This window comes from Argiope bruennichi, chromosome 8 (genome assembly GCF_947563725.1).
Source record: "Argiope bruennichi chromosome 8, qqArgBrue1.1, whole genome shotgun sequence".
Lineage (NCBI taxonomy): Eukaryota > Metazoa > Arthropoda > Arachnida > Araneae > Araneidae > Argiope > Argiope bruennichi.
Window position 1 is genome coordinate 63,407,844 of NC_079158.1, and position 25,803 is coordinate 63,433,646.

At 24.8% G+C, this 25,803-nt stretch overlaps 2 protein-coding genes across 3 annotated transcripts; one reads left to right on the top strand and one right to left on the bottom strand.

Moving 5' to 3' along the window:
- The first annotated feature begins 1,016 nt into the window (after window positions 1–1,016).
- On the top strand, window positions 1,017–14,144 carry LOC129981448 (probable asparagine--tRNA ligase, mitochondrial). Its single transcript, XM_056092288.1, has 12 exons — window positions 1,017–1,211; window positions 3,370–3,476; window positions 4,267–4,384; window positions 4,762–4,902; window positions 5,344–5,424; window positions 5,666–5,865; window positions 7,240–7,372; window positions 7,494–7,627; window positions 7,731–7,797; window positions 10,738–10,866; window positions 11,826–11,947; window positions 13,955–14,144. The coding sequence occupies exons 1-12, from the start codon at window positions 1,101–1,103 to the stop codon at window positions 14,097–14,099; spliced, it is 1,488 nt and encodes a 495-aa protein (XP_055948263.1). The 5' UTR covers window positions 1,017–1,100; the 3' UTR covers window positions 14,100–14,144.
- Window positions 14,134–21,711, bottom strand: LOC129981449 (ATPase inhibitor mai-2, mitochondrial-like). 2 transcript variants are annotated; one of them, XM_056092290.1, is made up of 5 exons: window positions 21,554–21,711; window positions 19,252–19,294; window positions 18,287–18,312; window positions 16,420–16,483; window positions 14,134–14,421 (listed from the first exon to the last, which is right to left on the bottom strand). In XM_056092290.1, exons 1-5 carry the CDS (start codon window positions 21,595–21,597, stop codon window positions 14,272–14,274), a joined length of 327 nt encoding a protein of 108 aa, XP_055948265.1. In that variant the 5' UTR covers window positions 21,598–21,711; the 3' UTR covers window positions 14,134–14,271. The 2 variants fall into 2 exon arrangements, with proteins under 2 accessions (XP_055948265.1, XP_055948266.1); XM_056092291.1 differs by lacking the exon at window positions 21,554–21,711 and adding an exon at window positions 21,330–21,446.
- Between the last annotated feature and the right edge of the window lie 4,092 nt (window positions 21,712–25,803).

The window sequence follows — 25,803 nt, forward strand, 5'->3', positions numbered from 1 at the left end:
ACTTTCAAAAAATTGATTAATTAAGAAAACTTTTTACGAATTTTTAGATTTAGTTATAACATTTTATAAAGTATTATTTTGCATATGCAACATTATCTAATTTTAGGATTTTATAAAATACTGTAGCCCTGTTCAATTAATTCATTTTTGCTGTAATTGAAATATTTTATAAGTAATAAAAAAGATTAAAAAAATTGAGAATTTTGTAAAATTTAAACAAAATTCAAGTAGTTGAAAACGTATTCCTTGCTTAAGTTGGATGAAATATTTACATGATTCTGTTGCAACAAATTTAAATGATTTAACGCTTTAATCTATGTTTCTATTTTAAAAACTAAAATCGAGAATAAAATATAAGCATATTTTTTCTAGAGTAAGATTTCAGTGCAATTAAATCTCCAGGGTCTTTTAAAAATAGTCTCAGATTATTGACAATATTTTGATAATCAGTTAAAGGGAAGAAAAAGAAGAAAAAAAATTTGGACCAAAGATTATTTGAATCCCAGATAGATTTCGCCAAGTCTTCAATACAAATCGAATCTTTCATTAGATTAATTTTCGTTTCTGCGATCCTCCAACGCAAAAACTGAAATTCTGCTACCAAGATATCGTAGCTTTCTCTTTATTCGAAAGAAGCCATGCAATGACTGACTCCTTTTCATCCTAATATAGTAGTTTTCTATTAGCATATCCTTTTTTAGCACTAAACTCGCACTTTTATTTTGTGATTAAAATAAATCAAGGATCTTGTCGAGGATGATTCGTGGACTAAGATTATTATATGAATTTGTTTCTTCGCCCGAATAAACAGAATTCGGTAAATAAAATATGATTATAATGATAATATTTTTGTATTAACTATGACTTATCATCTTATTTTTTGTAAATTATAACTGAAGGCACAAACATTCATTAAGTTGCATGGGTGAATTTTTCTGTAAGACATTAATCTGTATATTGTATACCTGTTCCGTAAACTGGCAACACCGGTTAAATTTGTTAGTAAACAAATCAAATATCATGGCATGCGAATTTTATTTTGAAAGAATTGATTTTAGTTTATAATAGTTTTTTTTAATAAAGAAAATAATTTTTTTAAAATGTTTCGATCATTATATATCGCTTCAGCTTTCTCAAGACGATTCTGTTCATCTTTTACTGTGAAAGAAGTTTTACTTAAAAAGCCTGTAGATCAAAAAATATTGGTCCAGGTATTAATTTGTATTATTAATTTCTACATTAAGCTTCTTAATGTAAATTGGCTGAAAATAATTTTGCTAGTATTTTTATTTTTCAGTTATATTGGTGCTGTATTAACAAATTTTTGTTAACTTATTGCTTTAAAAAATATCTTGTTTTATTTCTCTTAAATTAATTGCATTTTTGAAATTAAATAATATTAATGAATTTAATATTTCTTGAAGTTTATGCAGTCAGTGTAAATTTTTCTGTGAATTAAGAATCTAAAGTTTTATTTAGAGATATAGTCATCATCAAATCTTCATAAATTCTAAGAACTATTTAGTGAAAAGTTGCCATTGTTTTTGGTTTTTAAATTTGGAAGGAATCTTTCCCAGTTTTATCTATTGGAACATTCTCTTAGATGCAGAGTGCATTGCAAGGTTCTATTAAAATACTGAAACAGTAGTGTTACTCATTGATGCATCCTATAAGAAGTGAGAGTATGCTTCTTTTCTTATTACTTTTACTGCTATTGGATCACATTCTTTTTCGCTGACCTGCAATGTTGTGAATGGATTTTAAAGTTAATTAAATATAATATCAAAACATCTATGATTAAGAATGAAGTGATGAATAAGAAAGTAAAGATTATTTAAAATTCTGAATGGCTTATTTTCAATTAATAAAATGTCATCATTATATTCATGTGTGTTAGAAGCAGATTTACTAAAAAATTTCATTAAATGTTGCTGTTTTTACTTGAATTATGTTTGAATCAAATTTTCTATTTAATTTCATTTTTAAAAAATTAATTTGATGTTTCACTGCAATAAATGTTGTTCACTCAAGCTTTTTTCTCGAATCAATATGGTACAAACATTTTAAGTATAAAATGTGTAACTAAGCTTGTATTGCCTCATTTTTTTCTAGCCTCCATGGAAGAGGCATGCAATTATATATCTCTGATGTCTAAATCATTTTTTTAACTCTATTTAGACAATAGAGAAGCTGCTGTTTGAAATTATCTTCCTTTGATCTTTAAAATCTTTGAAATTATCTTTGAAAAACTTATATCAACAAATCCTCAAAATCAAATTCTTCTGTGTTTTTAATTTGCTTTGAAGTTTTATTTTGGCTAACTAAGGATATTTGTTTAGACTGCATTGCATCATCAAATTCTAAAACAGCAAAATGGATTCATTTTGCATTCTTTCTAACTTCACCATTTTTATGCTGATATTGTTTTTTCAATGCTAAAATAGAATTTAATAATTTTTTAGAATTCTAAAGCAGTAAAATAGATTCAGTATTATATTCCGATTGAGCATGACTTTACCTGTCTTTCTTAATTTTTTTTTTTTCACTTTCAAATGTATATCTTTTTCTTTTTATATAGTAATTGTCATGAGTGGTTCTTGAGAATAAATATAATAGGTGCAATGTAATATTGAATATTCCTTATTAAAAATATTGAATTATGAAAATAGACTCAACTTCTTCATTTCCACTCTTTTGAGAAATCATTGTCTTTACATAATAATATGTCTGTATTTTTGAATTTGATACATTTCTATATTTTTTGATGAATTTGAGTAAAATTTATTGCACATATGCCATAAGATTTAGTTTTTTTTTTATTTATTATTATTATTTATTTATTTTCCATATGTTCACCAAGAATATCAAACAGAGTGAGGAGTTTAAACTTAGAACGCTTTGGTTTAGAAACTAAGTGTAGGTTAAAGTTAATAATTCATTTTTTGGGGGTTTTTTTGTAAATATTTTCTTAGTATTTTTATTTGGTGCCCCTTCAGAAGTTGAAATTGTTTAAAAATTCTTACTGAGTGAGTTAATTTTATTAAATGTTGGAACTTGGCATTGTATCTTTTAGAACAAGAAACAATTAATGTTTTTTTATTTTATTTATTCTATAAATAAATATGGAAACTAAGAGCTCAAAGATTCTGAATTAGACTGTTCTAAAAATGTCAAATTTTAGTTTTATTAGACTTCTAAGAAGATTGAATGAGAAAAATTGCTGGATTATTTCTTCAGTTTTTGTATCATATTATTTCAGTGGTTATTTATATATAACATCACATCTGTTAAATATCTTATCATCTTTTTTTTTTTCACTTGAATTTTAGTATTTTGGAAAAAATGATTTTATTAACATATTTTTTCCAGGGATGGGTACAAGCTGTAAGAAAATATAAGGAATTATTTTTTGTGGATCTCATTGATGGAACTTGTCTAGATCGATTGCAAATTGTGATTAATGCTCATAATGTGAAGTATGATTTAATATTTCTTATATTACTATAGAAATTTTAAAAACATAATATATTATTTTATTTTATTTATTTATTGATTTATGAAAAACACTATAATCTTTCTTGCTGAAAAATATCCAAAATTTAATTCCTAAAATCTAATAATATGGATTTTAGTGCAATACTTTGTTTAGATATGTAGCATTTTCATTGCATTTAATTTACCATTATTTTTTTATTTTGTTTGTTAATTTGTAAATTTCATATTAATTTTTAATATAGTTTTTTCTTTTATATTTTATTATCTAATTCTATAGCAATATATGTGTTTTGCTGCTTTGTAACTATAGAATCTTTTCTGTTGTTATAGGATATTTTACTTTTTTATAATTCTACCTGAAGGCAAAGTTATCTCAATAAATAGTAATTTTTGGATACAATAACTGTTATTGCAGCTAATTAACTATATATTTATATTTTTTTATACCTCCTATGAACAACTTTTATCCCAAAATGTTTGAAATAAATATTAATTGATGTATTACTTTTTCTTAAGTGTGTATTATTTTTCAGAGCTCATAGTCATTTCTGGTTTCATTCACTCATGTCATTATATGCTTTCTTAAGATTTATATAGTAAAAATAGTTTATAAAATTTGTTTTAAATGCAAAATATTGGCATGGACATATTAAATCCATGTCTTTAATAGTAATTACTTGAAAAAGTTATGAATAAAATGTACTGTTTTAATAAGAAAATTTTATAATTTTTTTAAAACTACCATTTTCAAGTTAAATATTCTTTATATAGGCCACCGAATTATGGAAGTTCATTAAAAGTGCAAGGATCAGTTGTTGAAAGTTCGCATGCAGGTCAAGAAATTGAATTAATTGCTGATTCTTGGGAAACACTTGGTACATGTGATGAAGTAAATTTTCTCTACTATTTTTTAAATTTGCTTGAAATTATGATTTGAATTATTAATTTTTATTCAAAGTTATTTAAAGTAGTTTTTGGATTCTAAACAATTTGCTGTAGATTTTTTTGTACTAATGAAATATAGTTAATAATTTTGAATCAGATTCCTCTTCCCTTCTTTCATGGACTGAATTGAAATTATACTAAATCAAATTTCTTATTTTTTTCCCTTATTAATAAAAATATGAATTCTGATTTATTATATGAATTCAGTTATTCTTCTTTACATTAATCACCCAAAAATTAGTAAAAATTATTTTAAAAAGTTAGTTAAAAGAATTTTATGCAGAAATGATTTTTATTAATTATTGGAAAATTTTCTTTTAGAATTATCCATTTGAAAATCATAAAAAATATTCTTCTGAATACATCAGACAGTACCCTCATTTGAGACCTAGAACACGAAGATTTTCATCTATTCTTCGAATTAGAAACCATGCTTCCATGGCTGTACATAATTTTTTCCAGGTAGTTGTATTTCCTAAATGTTTATATATCAAAACTTTTTTTTTTTTTTTTTTTTTTTGCCTAAAGTATTTTTAACATAAAATTAATTGAGAGGAATACAATAAGAAATTTAGAATATATCATAATTGTTTGCACAGAATATATTATGTATTTTACTATTTTTTATTTAGAACTGAAATGTAATCTAAAAAATCTGTTTAATTAAAAATTTGTTATGTTGTTTTTTAAAAAATTATATTATATTCTTCTTCTAAATTAGGCATAATGAAACACATAATCCATTCTGTGTAAACAATTCATTCATCAATTTTTATTATATTCTCAAATAATTTAATGTATCCATTTATGCATGTGTGCGTGTATGTGTTATTCTGGTATATTTTTCATGTCTTCATTAATTGTAATGAAATTTTTTGAAATATTTGTACTCTTGTATTTTAGAATGAAGGATTTTGTTTCATTCACACACCCATAATTACTCAGAACGATTGTGAAGGTGCTGGAGAAGTTTTCACAGTTGAGGTATTTATAAATGTTCATATTTAACACATGTTTAAATCCAAATCAATTCACCTTATACATACATACACCTTTACACACATGTCATATACATGATGATCTATTAATTTTTATAATTTTGTCTTTTCAATTTTTATAGAATGTAATATTTCTAAATGTTTCAATATTTTTGTGCCATTTTAAATTTTTCCCTTTCTGTTATAAAATAAATCCACAGATTATATAATTTAGGTTTCTAATATAGGTGAAGGGAAAACTAGCCGATACATTACTTACAAAAAATGTTGAAACAAATGCTGATAGTACTAAGGTTGATCAACCCACAAATAATGAAAATGAGCATACTGGCTCAAATGTTGATGGTGATATATTGGAAAAGCACTTTTTTGGAGCACCTACTTTTCTCACAGTATCTGGACAACTCCATTTAGAATCAATTGCTTGGTGAGCTTTTCATGTATTTCACAAAAATTAATTTTTATGCACTTTTATTTTGATTGATTTTTTTCTCATATTAATAAAATTGGAACTTCGTAATCAATTTTAAATTCACTTCATGAAGTGGTAAAATTGATTTATCTGTACACTTATGTATTCTCAAAGAAAATATGCTATTTTAATATTTTGAAAATTTACATAATTTTCAGTTCAAAATTTTAATGAATTATTAATTAAAAACTAATTTTTAAAAAATAATATAAAAATTACTAGACTAATAAAAATATATTTAAAAAAAATTTCTATTAAATATATTATTTATTATTAATCTGGTTTGATTTGTAAGATGGATGCCCAATTTTGAATCTGTTTCAGGGCTATTTAAGTCAACTTATTTCTATTAAATAATCAGCATTTATTCTAGTAATATCAGTGACTTTTGCTGTTTAAACTGGAACATATGTTTTCAATTCCATTCTCAAAATTTCATTTTTAAAGGACTTTATTAGAAAATTATCAAATATTAATGTCAATTATAATAATGATTTTGAAATAGGTAATAAAGATGGTGAAATTATTACATTTGAAACATAATTCACTGACATTGGTGTTTGAAATATAAATGATAAAAAAGAGAGGATTTGATAAATTGTTCTATAAAATATCCATAATTATTTAGATATTTGAATATTCAAATCTTTTTACACAGGAAATATTAGATTTATGTTGTTTGATGTGTGGGAAGCAAATTAGTTTATTGTAAAAATGCATTTATATTTCTATAGTAAATTTCAAGTATTTTATCACTAATAAATTATTTCTTAGATATTTCTTTTAAATTATAACGATTGTTTTCATTACTTGATTTTGTTTTCTTGGTTGTAGAAATGTTAAAATTTCATAAAAGTTACAGTATGTTGTAAACAAGCAAAAATTTGTTTTCATTGCTTGAGTTTGCAAACTATTTTATGTTAAGTGTTTTCTCTTTAAAAAATTTAAGTTATGCTATTTGTGGTTTTATAAAATATATACTTAAGTAAAATATCATATGTTATTTTGCTCTACTAATTTAAAAATGTTTTATTTAAATATATCTAATTTATCTTTATAAATACTTAGTAATATTTATTCACATTTTAAACTGCTATATTTCTCTTTTTCTCACTATGAAAATATTCTAATCAAATTAAAATAAGATATAAGTTTAATAGTTCTAAAAGTTTCAGAGTTCCTGCAGTTTCATGAAAAATCAAGTAAAGTATAAAACCTTTTTTTTTTTTTCTCTCCATCTTTTCAAATGTCCATTTATATAATTACTTTCAAATAAAAAGAAAATTTACTATTTATATAGTACTTTTTTTTGTTTTGTTATTTTACCAGTGCCTTGACTCGTGTATACAATTTTGGTCCAACATTCAGAGCAGAAGCTTCAAGAACAAGAATGCATGCTAGTGAATTCCAAATGATTGAGGCAGAAATTGCTTTTATTGAAAATGTTGATGAATTGTTGAAGGTTAGTTAATGTAAGCATTCTGAAATTATCCATTAACAACAAAAAAAAAAAAATTAAAACTGCATCTCATACATTTGTGTATTTTCAAAATTAAAATCTGCATTGTTTTAAATGATTACAGACAGTTGAAAAATGCCTAAAAAAAGTTACTGAATCCATAATGGAAAACTGTCCTGAAGAAGTTAAATTTATTGTTAAAGATGTTAAGAACTATGAACATTACATAAAGAATTTTTCATCTAAATCTTTTGTTAGGTGAGTTTAAACTTTATGAAATCTTTTAAATATAATTTGAATAATAACACTTATTTGTGTTATATTTATTTTTAAACAATATATGTATACTTATTTCTTACAGAATGCCTTATAAAGAAGCTATAAGTATTTTACAGAAAAATAAAGAATCATTAAAAACGCCTATAGAGGTAATTTTGGATTTTTGTTATTTGTTTTTACAGCATGCAAATAGTAAAACAATTATATATCAATCAAGGTACATAATTTTTATTATTATTTTTATGCTAGTTGTTATGTTTCCATCAAATTACTATTATTATTTTACTTATATTATTTCTTTTTCTTCATCTTGAAAATTTTATAAATATATGTAATATATATATATATTCCCACCTGTACTTTTAAAAATCTAAATTACTGTAATGGCCACTGGCTTATTTTGGTTCATCAAACTGTATTCGGAAGTAAGGGTATTCTGCATTTTGAAATAAAAAGATCATATCATTACTTTGATACTTTCTTTCTACAATTTGCCATTCTATAGTCATATATACATTTTCACAGCTAATATCTTCATACTCTGGGTCAACTGAAATTTGATCACACTTAACTTAGAAACATACTTTAAAATGAATAAGGGCTAGTAGTTCAATTTAGTAGTATAAAATAGAGCTCCCATTTCAAGTAGAATAGTAAACCTCCTATTCAAATAAATTTTTTCTTACTCTACTTGAGAAAATCTATTTCAGGGATAGGATTTGGTTATATAGTTTTTATCTGATACTCAGAAATTACAAATTATCACTACATCAAAGCATGTTTTAATAATCTAATTAATTCTCTTTAAACTTGTCATAATCAGTTGGCCATTGTCATAGTCAATAGTCTCTCAGATGTACGAAAAATGTTTTTTTTTCCAGTTATCTTCAATAAAATTAATCATAATATACAAATTTATTGAAAAATCAACTATAGATTTTCTTAGACTACTTCTTCCATCTCAATAATCCCTGTTTCTGATTAAAAAGAATTGAAGTCATCATCTTTAATCTCCTCTCTCAGTATCACTCGTTTTTTTTTTTTTTTTTTTTTTTTTTTTCCCTTTTTCTTCAGCACCAATTTTTTCCCATATTTGATTTTAAAAAAAAACAGCATCAAATCATTACTAATATTTAATAATGCAATCATAACTTGTATATCAAAAATAATATGCATATAGATGACATTACATTCTTTTAAAATATCAATCGGTAATTAATATAAAATAATAAACTATTAACTAGACAGGATGCTATTATGTTCATAAATTTATTTGTCACTTCTTATTGTATAATAAATTATTCCAAATGCATGAAGCATATGTTTTTATTACACTAAACTCCTGTTCCTAATCACCCCACCATGAAAACTATCAGAATGGAATAACTGAGAACATCTTGTTTCTCAAGAGGAAAATTCCTCCAATTCTCCATGTCTTAAAATAAAAACTGAATCATACTTTTCATTGTTATGTCCTACTTCAGACATAGAATCAAGAAATCTATAACTTGACAATTTATTTTGCAACTAACCAATGTAAAGAATAAATAATAACACTTGGGTAAATTTGGGTTTCACTTTTTTTAATATGGTGCAGCTAAAATAAGAAAACATTAGAAAATAACACTAAACAAAAAGTAAGAAATTGCTTTTCGTTTTTATCTAGAATGCCTTGCCAGCTGACTAAAGCTTTACTGATGCATATTGTAATCACTGTTCCCGTTTAGCCTTATTGATCCTATACTAGATTGAATAACTGATAAATGGGTTAAAAAATTGTTAAAAGCCCATCTTATAATAAGAAATAATTTAACAATAATGACAAAGTACTGGTGTCACAATTTACATACTTTATTCTTAATTCAAAAACAATATTTTAATTATGTATATTAACATACTCCAGAAACTTAAAACAACAATTTAAATCTTTTTCATTCTTTTCGTTTTGATTTAAATCGTTAAATCATTACATTAATATAAAATGTATATTAAATCAGATATAAATGAAAGGAAATAATTTAATTACCATTATTTATTTTTAAATGACTTAACATATTTCAATTCCTTTTAACAAAAACTTTAAGCTTACAAATTATGTTCCTTAATTAAATGAAAGTTATGTAATGGAAAGTGAGCTTCTACATTCAGTGATAGTTTTGAAATATTTACAAGCTGGAGAAGTTTAATTGTATGATAGGTAAGTTTGTTTTGTTACAAAAAATATTAAATTTGTCTTCATTTTTTAATAATTGATTGTACAAACTTTTCCTTTCTGATTATTGCATTTAATATAAAAGCTTTCTATTAAGAATTTGTTTTACAATGAAACTTTTAATGATCAATTTAAAGAATTACATATCCTGGAAAAGAATGCAATTCTATAAAAAAAAATCTTGCAAAATTATATGCCATTTTCAATTGCATATATTTAGTTCCTTGATCCTCTCTGCTGAAATGCTTACAGGTACTGTAAGAATTAAAATTTCAGGACTTAATTAAAATATTTTTATTTTTATTTCTAATTAAAATAAAAAAGTAAGATCAGCTTTTTTTTTAGAGTAAAAGTAAGATCAGGTTTTTTAATTTTATAAAATATTAAAAATGTTATAATAGTTAAACTTTTTAAAAAATTCCATTTATTTCTACATTTAAATGAAAAATATAAGATAACTAACATGTACTAATCTCAAATTTCTGCATCTTGAAAAAAAAAATTAAGTTGTGTAATGACTTGCTTTTCAATCCGATTGTTTCACAATATCTCATTTCTTTACATTCCTTATTTTTATTTTCAATATATTGATTTTAAAATTTGAATTTTATTGGAAAAAATAATTTTAATTTAGATATTATATATATAATTTTATTATCAATATGATTTTTATTGAATATTTACTGTCATATTATAGATATAGTTGAATGTAATAAATATAGTATATGTAATAATACATGAAAGAAACATAGTCAATGTTACCATCTTTCAACGTTCATTAAATTGCTTTTAAAATATATGTAAGTGTGAAATTTATTTAGTTGCATAGTTTTTGTTTCTTTCTGTAATATTTTATATATTTTTAATTTAATTCCAGTTTGGTGAAGACTTAGCTACAGAACATAAGCAGTTTATAGTAAACTATTGTGATAATGTTCCTGTCTTTGTATCTATGTTCCCTTCAACAATCAAACCATTTTATATGAAATCTGATGAAAATAATATGGTAATTCATTTTATTTTTCGTAGTAAAATTTACTAAAAGTAAATTTTAATGCATTGAAAATTATAAATAATTTATTTAATTTCCAATTTTTAAATTGTGGAATAAACAAGTCTCAAAGAAATTATTCCATTATCATGAATTCATTTTGTATTTCAAGAGCAAATATAATACAGTTTAAATACATAGTTCTATATGTGAAAACTAATTTGGATTAAATATTTCTGGATTGAAAAAAATGTAAAATGTATTTGATAATTTTCTAACACATTCATCCACATTTGAAAGAAAAGATAAAGCAATCACTAGTGATTAGTTATCACTAGTTTAAAGTACATAATAATTAGCAAAAATTAATATTCTCTAACATTCAAATGTATCACAACATTATATATCAATCCGAATGTTATATCATCCATGTCATGTAGAAATGAATGAAATATATTTCATATTCTTGAATATATTATTATATATATTTAAATTTATAAACATTTATAGACTTGATATTTATTCATGTTTAAAAAAGCTCAATTTTATCCTTTCTAGCCATGATTACTAAATGTTTTTTTATCTGCTATCTTTTAGAATACAATAAATAAAACAGATTTTTATGATATAGCAGAATTAATACATATTCACAAAAAAATAAATATATTAGTAAAAAAAATCAATGCACATAGTTATTCTAAAATTCTAGAAATAAATGTATTATATTTCTGCCAGATATTAGTTAACAAGCATTTAGAGTTAAATGTCGGGTTGGATTTTTAAGGTAAAGAAATATTTATTACATAAGATTGCAGTTTATCTCACATTAAAGATAATATAACAATTTTAAGAAAAGATACATAATGTTGAATTTAATTTACTTTTATAGTTTTTAAAACTGCAAAGAATGTAGTTTTTTTTACAAATAAGATTTTTATATAAAAATTTAATTTCTTTTCCTGTTCTTATTGTAGGCTTGCTGTTTTGATTTATTTGCTGCTTATGGTGGTGAAATATGTGGTGGAAGCTTAAGAGAAGATAATGAAGAAAATTTGAAGAAAAAATATTCTTTTGAAAAACACACTAATTTATCATGGTATGTACCTTATTCATTAAAATTCTCCAAGTGGAAATATTTGTATTAAATAATGTAGTAAATATCAAGACTAAATAACTACCTTATATTTTGTTTTCTTATTTTAAAATATCTCATTAAAAACTTTTTCCAATTTTTAAATTTCATGTATTATAAAATAATTTGATATATAAATGGCAAAGTGAAGATTATGTTACAATTACATTTTGTTTAATGTTTATAAAAGTATATACAATTTTTTTTTATTCTTTTGTACACTACTTTAATGCTCCAATTTCTCACTCAGTTCTTATAATTTAAGCTTAATAAAAGAAAACAGCGAAAATAAACACATGGAGATTTCACATTTGAATTTTTTTTTTTGTTTAATTTTGCACTTTAGGAATAATTTAAGATGACCTTGATTGCCCTGAGATTTAAACTGTTTGTAGATTACATTCTCCTTTTGATCTTCTAAATGTTAACATATGAATACTGCCTTTATTGTCCATTTCAAAATTTGTCACTATATGATACAGAAATGATTTTAAAATTTAAAACAAACTATTGTTATTTCTTCTATAAAAATTTCTTATTTCTTTAGCTAGAAAAATAATTAGGACTATCAAATATATAGAATTATGGAAGCAAAAACCATTGGGCAAATTATTATTGTCAACCATTGCATTTCAATGTTCATCTACCGATTTAAATTCATAACAGAGACAACTCAAGATCAAAATAATAAATAACAAAAACATTTATAAACTCATCAAAATCTAAAATCATCTAAAAAACCTAGATAATAATAATTTTAAAAAACCTACCTTACACTTCCTTGCAGAAAAATTAATTTTATCATATTTGAAGCATGATGCAATGACATTCTTTCATTCTCTCTCTATGCATTTACATTCATTTATTATGACTAGTTTAATTATTTACCTTTTAAGTTTTTTTCATATTCTTAAAATATTTATCAATTTTTTTTTATCATTTATACTAAACAGTAAAGTATCTTTATGCTCTTGAAAATATTTATTGTGCATAATAATAATTTTATATAAATATCAAGATGTTAAAAAAAACTATTATACTCTTTAAATATATTAAATATTGTAATTTTAATATGAATTATAAGTTTTTATTATCAGCATTATATATAAAAGCTCATTAGAATGATGAAATGATAAAAGTTTATATGTACTTCATCATTCCCTTCAAACCCCTAAAGCTTTCTCATTCACTTATACATTTTGAAATTGTTAAAAATAAAGCATTTTTCGACATGATTGTTCGTCCCAGAGCCCTTAATATTTTTGGGGTTGCAATTTTTTTGAGAAGATGCCACATTCCTGTAGCAAGGCTATTGATTAGAATAAGAGTGGAATAAAGATTCCTTTTTTGTAATTTATATGCACTTTGACAAAGAAGTGTTGCAAGCCCCCCCCCCTTCTCCTGATGTTCAGGTTACAAACTAAAACCATACATAAATTATTTTAATATTTATTTATAGACCACATGTCACTAACAAAAATTAGGCTTAACTGCATGTCATGGGCAAGCTTAGTAAATACATAAGTAGCAGTTAATATCATTGTTTTCTTTATCTCTTAGAATAATATAGCTGACATTTATTTTACTGTATATATAGTCTCTTTTCCTACTTGGGTTCAGATGTATTTGTCCAAATAACACTTACTGTATTATTCATTTTATGTTGCATACATTAAAAATTGACTGATTTAATAGAATAAAATAATTATGTATCTAGTCTTGTTTTTAAAAATGGTAATAAATGATACTGATGCATTTTTACAAGCATAAAAGTGTAATTTAAACTCTTTCACTAATAATCCATTATATTATAACTTGTCTAATATAAATGAACTAGGATTACTATATTCTATTACTGTAATGTTAAATTCAGGAGATTGATTTTATATGCACTTCATTACTAGTAATTCATAGATATTAATTCTAATGACTACTCAGAAATCAAGGATTACAAACTTTTTATTATTTTAGGTATCTTGATCTTAGAAAGTATGGAACTGTACCACATGGAGGATTTGGGATTGGTTTTGAAAGATTGCTACAAAGTATATTAGGAATATCAAACATTAGAGATATAATTCCTTTTCCTAGACGAAAATATGATTGCAAATGTTAATTTATATTATGTAGTTTTATTGTAAATAAACAAATTTGTATTTAATGTTCATTCTTTAATCAAGCAATACATAAATGCCTTACATTTGATACCACAGAATACTTTTTTACATTATCAAATTTCATAAGTATAGATCAAATGGAAAAAGAGAACTAACAAAATGCACTGAAGTCTATTTTCCTACTGTGCTTTCTTCCTGGTTTAACTCAGTAATTTTAGATTTGTGTCGCTGGATTTCAGCTTCTAACTTTTTAATCTGATCTTCATGATGAGTGATCTCTTCTTGCAAATGAGACTTTAATTTTTGTATCTGCTCTTTTTGCTGAAATGAAACAAGAATTAAGCCAATTACAGGACAAAAATTGAATTGGTAAGAAAAGCAATAATAATTTGAAGTTCTCAATTTAGACAGGTAATTTTTTCATACTCATTCAAATTTAAAACATGCATGGAATCAATGAAGAGAGATGGTATATCAATTCACTCTAAAATTCAATATTTAAATCTACATTTATCAAATCAATTCATGAAAGAAAAAAGCAAAATTTAGACTACCCCAGTGTTCTTTTTTGCACTGGTTCAATAAATACAACCAGGTAAATTCTAATTTAATTTCAAAATTGCAACTTTATTTTTAGTAGTTTTAAATCAAAATTAAATTACTTTTTAATCGCTATATATGATTATAATTTGTTAATTATTGAGAGATGTATTTGAAACGGAAGCCACTTTAAAGCGGTACTTGCATGTTCATTAAAATTAAAAATCATTGCTACATCTTAAAATTTAATCTAAATAACTCAATGTAATAGATTATTAAAATTCAAATTATATCGAGTTATTAATCATTACGAAAATTTAATTTATTCAAGCTTAAATAAATTTATTTTCAAAGCAAACGCTTAGATGTATTTATTAGTATTTAAAGAGAATAATGTTCCAAAGTTGAAAACTTATTATGATATATGTAGGTACATAAAAAAAATAACCCTTTCCAAAATTTATTAAAAAATTCTGAATTTAAAAAGACGGAACAACACAAGATGCAACATGGGAAGAAAATATATACCAACAATATTTATAAATACTGTATGTATATTGTCCAATGTAACCTTGTCGAAATGTCTCTTTTTCCTTTTTTTAAAGCCTTTTGCAAGTTCAAAATTATTGCTAAACACAAAATATGAACACCACAAAAAAATATATAATTTTACTATATTCAGGTATTAGCAAGAGATTTTAATAGTTCACAAGCAAAAAGTTTAATGTAGATCAAGTTTTTACCCTCAAAACTTTCTAGAGACATCAATCAACAGTGATGGTGGGAGAGGAAGCAACTATTGTCAAAGAGGTTGTTCCCTTCTATTTTATGATCCTTTTTTCAAAAACGGGAAGGAAGGAAATACATGGCAATTTTGGACATTGTGTGAATGTATGATTGATCAGCCAAACTGGGAATACAAAGGTTAAATTTTTTTTCAGCAATCTTAAAATGGAAATTCCAGATAATGTGTCAGGAAAATTAAGACAGATAATTTACAAGTAGGGATTATGCTTTCAAAGATAAAAGAACATTTTATATATATATATATATATATATATATATACATATATAAGCATAATTTTACAGATGCATAGCAAGAAAGAAGAAATGTTTGGAATTTTAACTTGGATGTATTTCACACAGAGTCATAATTTGTGCAAGGGAAAGGCGATGGCAAATAGATGTCTTTTTATATCCTATATAAGACAAAATGTCAGGAATTTTTTCTTTCAGTGATTTTATTAAGAAAATCTGATAAGCATTTCTTTGACATGTGTCGACTTAGGAAAAGGAATCAGGTATTATCTTTGGAAAGCATGTGCAAGTGATAGGGATTTTTATCCCTTGCAACTGTCATAAGTTTTCTAGAATACATGTTAGAAATGGATAAAGAAATAAGAGAATATTATTTTAGAATGAAATCATCGTGGGTTAATTTAAGATAAAAATTCGGATATTAATTAAGAATATAAAATGTGTGCAAAATATCTTTTCATTCATTTTACCATTAATAAATTATTAAAAAAATTTACATTTCATAATTTTTTCTGCATTAAATTTATAAAATCTAAATAAGTTACGAGATGAAAGTGACAGTCTTGACATGAAATATATCTGTATAAATTGATATTGTTTTGCTTTGAAAAAGAATATGATAATAGCATGATTTATGCATTTCACAAAGTAAAATCAAGCTATAGGTTTATCAACTAAATAAAATATTTCTCTATAGTTTGATCATACACTATTAACCAACTAAAATTTAAAAAAATGTACCTGTCTTCGGAAATATTCTTCTTCTCGGGCAACTTCCATCTTACCAAAACTTCCACCAGCATCTCTGAAATTTCATAGATGTTATTCCAAATATTCAATATAATTCCATAAATATATATATATATATATTCCATTCAATATATAAGTGAAAAAAGATGAAAATATTCTAATAATTGAAAAATCACATGCAATATTTCTTGTTAACTGTCTGAAAAATACATTAGCTAGATAAATATCTCATTTGGCATCTACAAGATGAATATTTTGAATGAAAGGGTTGCGTTTATATAACACAGGAAAAATATCATCTAAGTCATATACGAATTAATAACAAATAATTCCAGATCAATTAAAAATTGTTGATGTATAAATGTAAATATTAATATATTCCAGTAATTACATATTAATAATTACATTTATTAATATGTAATTACAAGAAACAAGTGAAATTAAAATAATGAAGTGCTCTCAATTTTAATTTTTCAAATGATCTTATTTCTTCTAATGACATTTTCCCTCCTGTCCATCGCATGCAAGTTTATGATTAAAAATCTCATTTGAACCCCCATATCCAGCATAGAATTTCAAATAGCTGAATTTTATATTCTTTTAAAATACTATGAATACATATTTTTTAAATATGTATTTTATTACATATATGGAATTTAGAAAAAGAAGCATTGTATTGCAATAAACATAATTTACATATGCCTCCATTTGTGACAAAACATATCCAGCCTATTTAACATGATTGAATACAAAAAAAAAAAAAAAAAAATGCTTTAATGGATTGATATATTTATTAACAAATCAATAATTTCATACCAGTGTAATGATCTTAAAAATTTACAAAAACATGTGCAGAATATTTCAATTTTAGATCCTTGACTCAATTATACAAATAAAGTTTTTCTTTCCTGGTCTATTAAAAGAAATTGAGTTAAATTTTCATTACAATAATTTAATAATAATATAACAAATTATATGCATGAAAAAATATTTTAAATTGTATGTATATAAAATTCATGAGCATTTGGAATTTATTTAAATGAATTAATAATGCAGAATGTCATCAAAGAATACAAAAAAATGCCATATATTTGAAGCAAATGCAGAATGTGACAAAATAGGACTGTCACACAGCAACATCACTTGTATTTGGTGAACACGTCTTCCTTGTAAATTTTAAATGGCACTTTTAAATAAAAGTTTCAATTCTTTAATTTAACCCTTTCGCGATGGGCGTGTCATATATGCATCACCAGTAAATATCTCTCACAACCAGGCATATCACCTGTGCATTTCTAGAAATCAAAATCATGGGACAGTATGCATTTTAAACAGGATAATTTTTAATTGCCACTACATGGCTCCCTGTGTCCATTATATAGTGAAATATAGTTTTAGTATCTTGACCTTCAGTTTGCTCATATTCAACCTCACTTTAGTATTTTATTCATCAGCTGTTGTGGAGAAGGGGGTAAGGGTTATATAAACAAACAGGGCTAGGTTATGTAACTTTCCATTTGATAGAATCATTCACATTTCATCTTTTTTTTTTTTTTTTTTTTTTGCTATTACTGTGTAAATGTAGTAGAGGCCTCCCTAAGGCCGAAAGGGCTAAAACCACTATGATACCAAGCACCAATTTAATTTAAAAGCACCAATGGTGAAAAAATACTGAAACAATGTAGTATTCAATATTTATTTAGCAATATAACTGGAATTAAATTTAAATAAAATAATCAAAAATATTCCAGAAAAACTATTTTTAATTCCAAAATTATCAGGATTATAAATGTATTCAATGTTGAATTAAAATTTCATTACAAATAATTTAACTCCTTAAAAAAATTTGATTCCTTACCTTACAGAGCCACCTGATCCACCACCCTAAAAAAATAAATTAGGTTTTATAAAGTTGTTTTACACAAATTATTTTTAACTCAAAAAGTAACATATTTAATAAATGTTTACTCAAATTATTAATCCTAAAATAGTCAGTACCATTGCTAGATAATATGGAGCTTTGACAAATATCAAGAAAATTTCAAATAACACTATTTATAAGTTTTTCATTTTTATGATGCTTAACGACTCTTTTATCCAGCATTATGCTACCTTATAGTTATATCATTAGGATTAACAATAAGTAATTCTGAATCATTTCATAATATACATATATTTAAAAGTAGGATTATATATATATATAAAAGTGCAACCTGTGATTATAAAAGCAATAAGTTTCACAGGTTGCAATGATTGTTTAAAAAATTATAATGGTTGATGAATACAATCTATATAAAAATTATCTTTTAAATTGTTCTGCAATAACAATTTAAATTACTTAAGTATTCAAAATTATTTCAAATAGAATTTTATAAAAAAAAAATTAGAGTATGTAAATTCTTTAAAAAGTCTAATAAAAATAAAATTATTATAATTCATTCACTCGTAAATATTTCTTTAAATGATTAAAAGCAAAAATTATAATGATTAAACTTTTTTTTTTTTTTTTTTTTTTTTTTGTTAGACCAATAATAGTCCTTTTGATAGTACGAAACATGCAATTTGGCAATCTTTTGTTGAAACTTTAGCCAAAGGAAATACCAAGCACAGTACCTTATGCAGCAGAACTGACAAAAATACTGCATATTTTATAATGTAGGGCAGTTAAATTTGGTATGCTTTGTCTGCTAGATAGATTACTAAAATTACCTTTAATCATTTAACATTCTATACTTATGTAATACAGTGAAAACAGAAATAAGCCATACATAATTTGTTAAATGCTATTCTGTAAGTGAAATTATATTTCCACATAAGACTTACCTTTCCTGCTCCACTACCCCATTCTCCAATGCCACGCATTGATCTACAAAATTAATTGAAATTAATTTTAAGTAACTAATCAGTATTTAACAGCAAAAATTATATCAGATTAACATGTTACTTTAAAACCAATCAACTCTTATAATATATGATAGTCATTTCAAACAAAATTTACAATTCAAAATATAATAAAGTATTTAAATATTTTAACTATATTATATATATAAATATATATACTTTTGTTCCTTATATAACTCTATGGTCTAATCTTGATTAAATTTGAAACATCAAACAAGAGAAAATTCCCTCTTAACTTTTTAAAGTCCAAAAATTAATTACATTTCAGTTAATCAAAGATTAAATAAGATTTTGTTATTTCTCTGTCAAATCTCCTAAAAACATCTCAAAAACAATTTTTTCTTTATCGAAAAGTTTTTAAAAAAATTAACTTTTTATTGATATCAGATATTGGTTGTTATTCCCATGCATTTCTTCTAATTTTAGTACATTTTCCTTTAATTTTAGTAAAATTAAATTACATATAATTTCTAACAAATTTTTTAAAGCTGTAAAAAATTAAAACCAATTTCTTTATTTAATCTAATTGTTCAATTGCAAGGTTTTTGCTAACATGAAATATTATGGAAAAAATATAAATGCTTTCTTTCTCCACATAGGATTTTCACTTCTGCTTTGAGTTCATAACATATACACTTTATAATGTACAGATGGATTAATTTATTTTTCAAAACATTTAAATTTCTTTCTTCTTTGTATTAAATAGTTTAATTCCATTTAAACTAGTTAATTGTGCCATGCTTTAGTTATGGTACGATTTTAATACAGATTTTGACTTTCTCGGTAGATATGTTGCAAGTCTATTTTCTACTTTTTATATCATAGTTTGTTTTTTTTATGTCCAAAAAAGGTTTAACTATCATTGAGTATCAAGCTCATTATATGAATTTGGATGTATTTGATACATTTTAATATATTTTCTCCAATTAATTCTAAAAGCTGGTTTAAAAGCTTCCAACTACCTGAAAACAGACATTTGTTTTTAACTTAACATATAATTTGGCCCTCTTTCTATTTTCATAAGATCTGTAATTGAGAGACTTTTCTCTTCTGGTAATAATTGCAGAAGATAAGATTTTTAATAAATGTATTCTATAACAAAAATTTTAAATCTAGGAAAGCTAACAGTCCAAGTGAACCAAATAGTCATCTGAGGTGACTAGCTACTCATAAAGTAAGATTCATTTTTATAAAAATTTATTTGATAACATTTTATCAAAATATAATATATATCAAGTAATTTTTAAAATAATGACTAATTTAAAATGACTAAAAACCAGCCAGTAATATTTGACCTAAAACACATTAAATTTCTATTTTGTTTAGTATATTGTCACAATAATAAATTATATTCCATTAATTCCTCTTGCCATTAATTTTTTACATTAATTCTTTGTGCTTAATATATTTTAAAATAATAATTTAAATGCATATGATCTATGCAACATTTTTTTCTGAATCTGAAATATGCTAATTTAAAGCTGGATTTTCTTAAAATTAAAATATTTTTTATACTTTAAGTTTATAACATACAGAGAAATTATTAACTTTTTCTTAGAGATACTGCAGTTTCACCTCCATTCCCCTAAGTGTGATTACTGTGTTTAAACTTCTAATTAATATATCAATGATTTTGCTCTTTTCTCCAGTTTCAGATACAATATATTTGACTGCATGAGAGAAAACAGGAATAGTAACCTTAAACCCTTCATTTAAATACTCCAAAAATGGGAAAAGTGCTTTCTTTTTTCTCAGCACAGTATTTATAGTAAAAGACTTTAGAGTTTCTTTTTCACTATTAATAATTGAAAATTATTCATCTTTACAAGCATTTTTATTTTTTCGAAATGAATTTGGGATCAATCGACTGCAAGTAACACAGATGATATACTTCAGAGTTTTTATCTTCTTATCCTAAGATCAGTAGTTTCTGAAAATTTATACAATTTGCATCATTAATATTATATTTAAGTCGTACAGTATGTAAAAACGAAAATTACATTAAATATCGAACAATTAGATGTAGCACAGCTTAATGAATCAGAAGTTAACAATGTCAAGCAAATAGTTTTACTATCATGCACTTTTGCGATCGCTAGATATATGAAAGAGAAGATATTGTATAATCTAAAATATTAGGCGTTGAAATGTGCAGACACGTGAAGGAAAATCGCGGGCATTGATTCTTCTAAAAAATATTGAGATGCAGATCTTCTGAACTTACGCAAACATAACTGATGCAATTCTTCTAGGTAAAATTCGGTTCATTATACGTCGTAATAATTAAACGCTATATTTTCGTAAACAACTTTCACCTCTAAGATGAACCAGCAATGACAACAGCATACAATCGACCGGTTAGTTATTGCAAGATACGTAAAGAAGCTTTACACTCTTGATTGGTTACAAGCTTTCTATTCTGTGATTGGTTATTTTTCTAGAAAAAAAAATATGATGTCAGAAAAGAAGTATTGACATCACGTGATCAATAATAACTAATTTAAATAATTTATATCTTGATATAAAAAATTTTGTATTTGAAATATGAATTAAATGCCTGTTAGTTTAAACAATACTATTGAAATTCAAATGATTTTTAATAGAATTGGGTACAAGTACATTGTTGATCGGTCAATAAGCAGACTGATTCGCTTCCAAGAAGGACAAAATTATTTTATCTCATATAATCGGAATAAAAATTGAAGTTAACAGGATTTAAAATAAAGAAATAATCAAGTGAAGTTTGCACTTACGTTTCTTTCATCTAGAAATTACCATACAAGATAATAAAAAAATCATTTTTGTTATTTATTTAAAAATTAAAACTTAAATGTAAAAGATATATTTATATGACAGAAAATATTTCAAGAAATTGAAGCTCTTTTGTTTATTTTTCTTCAATAACAGAAAAAAAAATGAGAGAACATTCGGACCAAAATTCTAAGTAGTAGGCAATTTGGTTTATTGGTTAACGTAATAAGCATATGCATTTTCTTTCCAATTGTTATCAGTTTCCTAGCAAATATAAATAGCTCCTAGGCGCGATCTCCATAACTGAAGATCTTAACCCAAACCATGATATTATACTCCATCCTCATACTAGGTTTGAAAAATTTATTCTTATCATATTTCTCCTGAAATCAGTCCCCAATTAAATTTGCCATCTAAAAGCAAACTTTGAAAATTTCAGAAAAGATATATCTAGAAATTCTAAAACTTCTAACTGCAGGTTTTTTTTTTTTTTTTTTTTTTGGTAAAATTGTATGTAAATAAAATCCTATCCTAGGGTTCGTTTAAAGCAAACTGAGGATCAAACATTTGAAAAATGCATGGAAGTCTGTAATCCTAACCACTATTCCAACTCTGATACGTTTATACAAGTCATGTGTAGCAAAAAATTCAATAACATAGAATAAACTATGTAAGAACTCTCATAACCAATATTAAAACAAAAAGGAAAGCCCATACCAACAGCAGGTAAAAAAATTTTACAAAAAGTACCCCATCTTGTTCATTCTTTTTTCCTGCGTCTCATACTGTTCCTGCTTACGCTGGATTCTTATTTTTTTTGGTTTAATTTTGATTCTTTTTTCCCCCCTTTTAACTTGGTTTTTGTTACTAATTAGTATCTATGCACACACACACACACACACACACACACACACACACACACACACACACACACACACACACACACACACACACACACACACACACACACACACACACACACACACACAAGAATTGTTCGTTTCAATTTACAAGATATCTTTTCAATATTCTGTATCTATATAATATGCTAGTCTGTCACAGCTACATTATAAAATAAATCAATGTAGTGTATATTTCATCTCTTCTGAAATTTAATAAGACGTGAAATCTATTATTTTAGGATTTGTGAAATTTAACGAGAAAGCTCGAACTCGAATCTTCGATCAAATGAGCTCACGATCCTCACACTTTGAATGTAAAATATTTCCATTCATCTGTAGGATTGAAAATAGGATAATTTTTTTTTTTTAATGTGGGTGTGATGTCTGATAATGGTTTTCTTAGCAAGTTTTTAAGTGTACAAATTATCTGATTATATATATATATATATATTAATGGAGATCGTAATGTTCTTTTCTTTAATATCTTGTCTTAGCGATTCAGTCCTTTATATCGTTATATCTTTGCTACATTCATAAAAATCAAAAAAAAGTTCAACGACTGAATCCTTGCTTCAGTCTCATCTTCTTACTATTGTTTCGTTTGAAGATATTTTTCTTTAAAATCAATGAGCTGCTATATTTAAACATTTGGGGTTAAATTAATTTTTATTATCCAAAAATTAATAAAAACATTATATTTTTAAAAAGAAATTAAGTATTAATAGATACTTTTGATAAAAATTCATCTGTAAAAGTTATAACTGGCAACAAGAAAATCTTTTTAAAAAATATGTCATATATATTTCTCTGAAATAAATGAGCTGATATATTTAAACGTTGTGTGTGTGTGTAGCTTTCCACATCAAAATGACTGATCAATCATCATTTTCAGTCAGCCAGAACTTGGCGATTTATATCAACATTCTTCGAAATCTAGCTGTAGTGTTGTCACTTTTGTGAAAGTAATGTGTTAGCTTTACGCTTGCAATATGCTCAAATTTCGCTGGATTTTTCTAAACTTTTTAAAATTGCTTTATGTTTTCCACTACGACATTAAATTTTTCAATTTAAAATCTATTTGATTCAATTAGCATTTTCTTTAATTTATGATCGAAGGAAAGTTTACATATCATAATTATAGCTTTCATAATGTTGAGATTTTCATAAATTTATATATATTTTTGTTTTGTTTTAATAATTTAATAAGGCTTTATTAAATATTATTAATTTATTTTTTTCTTTTAGCTTTAAAAGTTTGTGTCAAGATATAAAAATTTAAAAATTAGGTAGAATAATGTTTGAACATATGGAATGATTTCTTGATAGAAATTTGTTAATTGTGTTAAAATTTACAACGAGCTATCATCAACTACAGAAAACTCTAACATATTTTCAGTCTTTGTAGGCTATTAATTAATGCATTTGTAATTTGATAAAAATTATTTAAAATTCCAATCATTATTTTTTAACGCCAAATTAAACGTAAAATAAAACACAAAAACAAAGATGGAAATCATTAAAGCCTTATAAACTTTCTCCCTCATCAATTTTAGTTTCATTTAGCTACGTTAACGTTCCATTTTGATGCAAAGAGAGGGATGTTTTGGAACGGTCTTTATAATTTTGAACCGAGGCAATTGATTAGAATGGCACTTTCGCTCTTTGCATGCTAGAGGACGATTTAACGGGCATTAAGTCCACATATCTGTCAAATTTTTAGTGGAATTCAGTTTAAACTTTCAACCCTCTGATTCTGAAATTAAAACTACCACCTTCTACCATCAACCCTCTACCATCATTCTATTTATAGATTTAACCTCGGGTGAACAGGGCACAATGAATGTTCGTATGTACCAATGTTTTTACTAAGCAGTCACGATTCATTGGGGAATGGAACTGTGCCACAACTTCAAGACGCAATACATTGAGAACATTTAGATCTTAAACTTTCTATTACCTTGCCTGCATTTTGTCCTACAATTGCATATCATTTTATATGTTTATATAAGGATTTAGAGAGCGTCAAGATAGAAGAAAGGTCTTTGAGTCTCCTTGAATAAGAAAATCAGCTTGTATATTTTAGAATACTAGTGTCTTTTAATTTATTTCTTCATATGAGGGGGGGGGGCATATTTTGCATATAGACAAGAAGAGAAACGCATTCATTCGTACCAAAGACAAGAGCAAGAGTGAGAGAATTTTTTTTTCTGTCAGTGATTTTTATTAAAAGATTCCGACGGGGATTTCTTTGACGCGTGTTGAGTAGGAAAGGATATCTTAGATACCTTTGAAAGATTGCTGTAGGCACTAGAAGTCAGTTTTCTAGAGTACATTAGAAATAATTAAATGAAAAAAAAAATGGGATTTGGATCGAGAAATATGAGAACAAGGTTTTAGAATGAAATCACATGGACTAATGTGAGATAAAAATTAGGAAATTAATTTGGATTTAAATTAGGATATTGTATTATATATACTGAAATAATATGTTTTAAAATTACATGTATATGTGTATGTAAACAACAAAGACGCAAATTAGACCTGAATATCTTCCTAATAGAGTGTAAGACCCTAATAGAGTGTTAAATAATAGGAAGGAGCCAAAGGCGCAGAGAAAATACAAAATGATTAATAATCAAAATCAGATTAGTAAACATTGATTTAAAGTAAAATGTGTTTTAAAATAAATAAATTTTTTAAAAATGTGTTTTACTGTTCGTAAAACATATTTTACGAACATAACAATAAAATGTCTTTCAGAAAAATTAATATACTATTAATAATAGAAGGAAAATTAGTGTTGGTAAAAAGAATAACACAA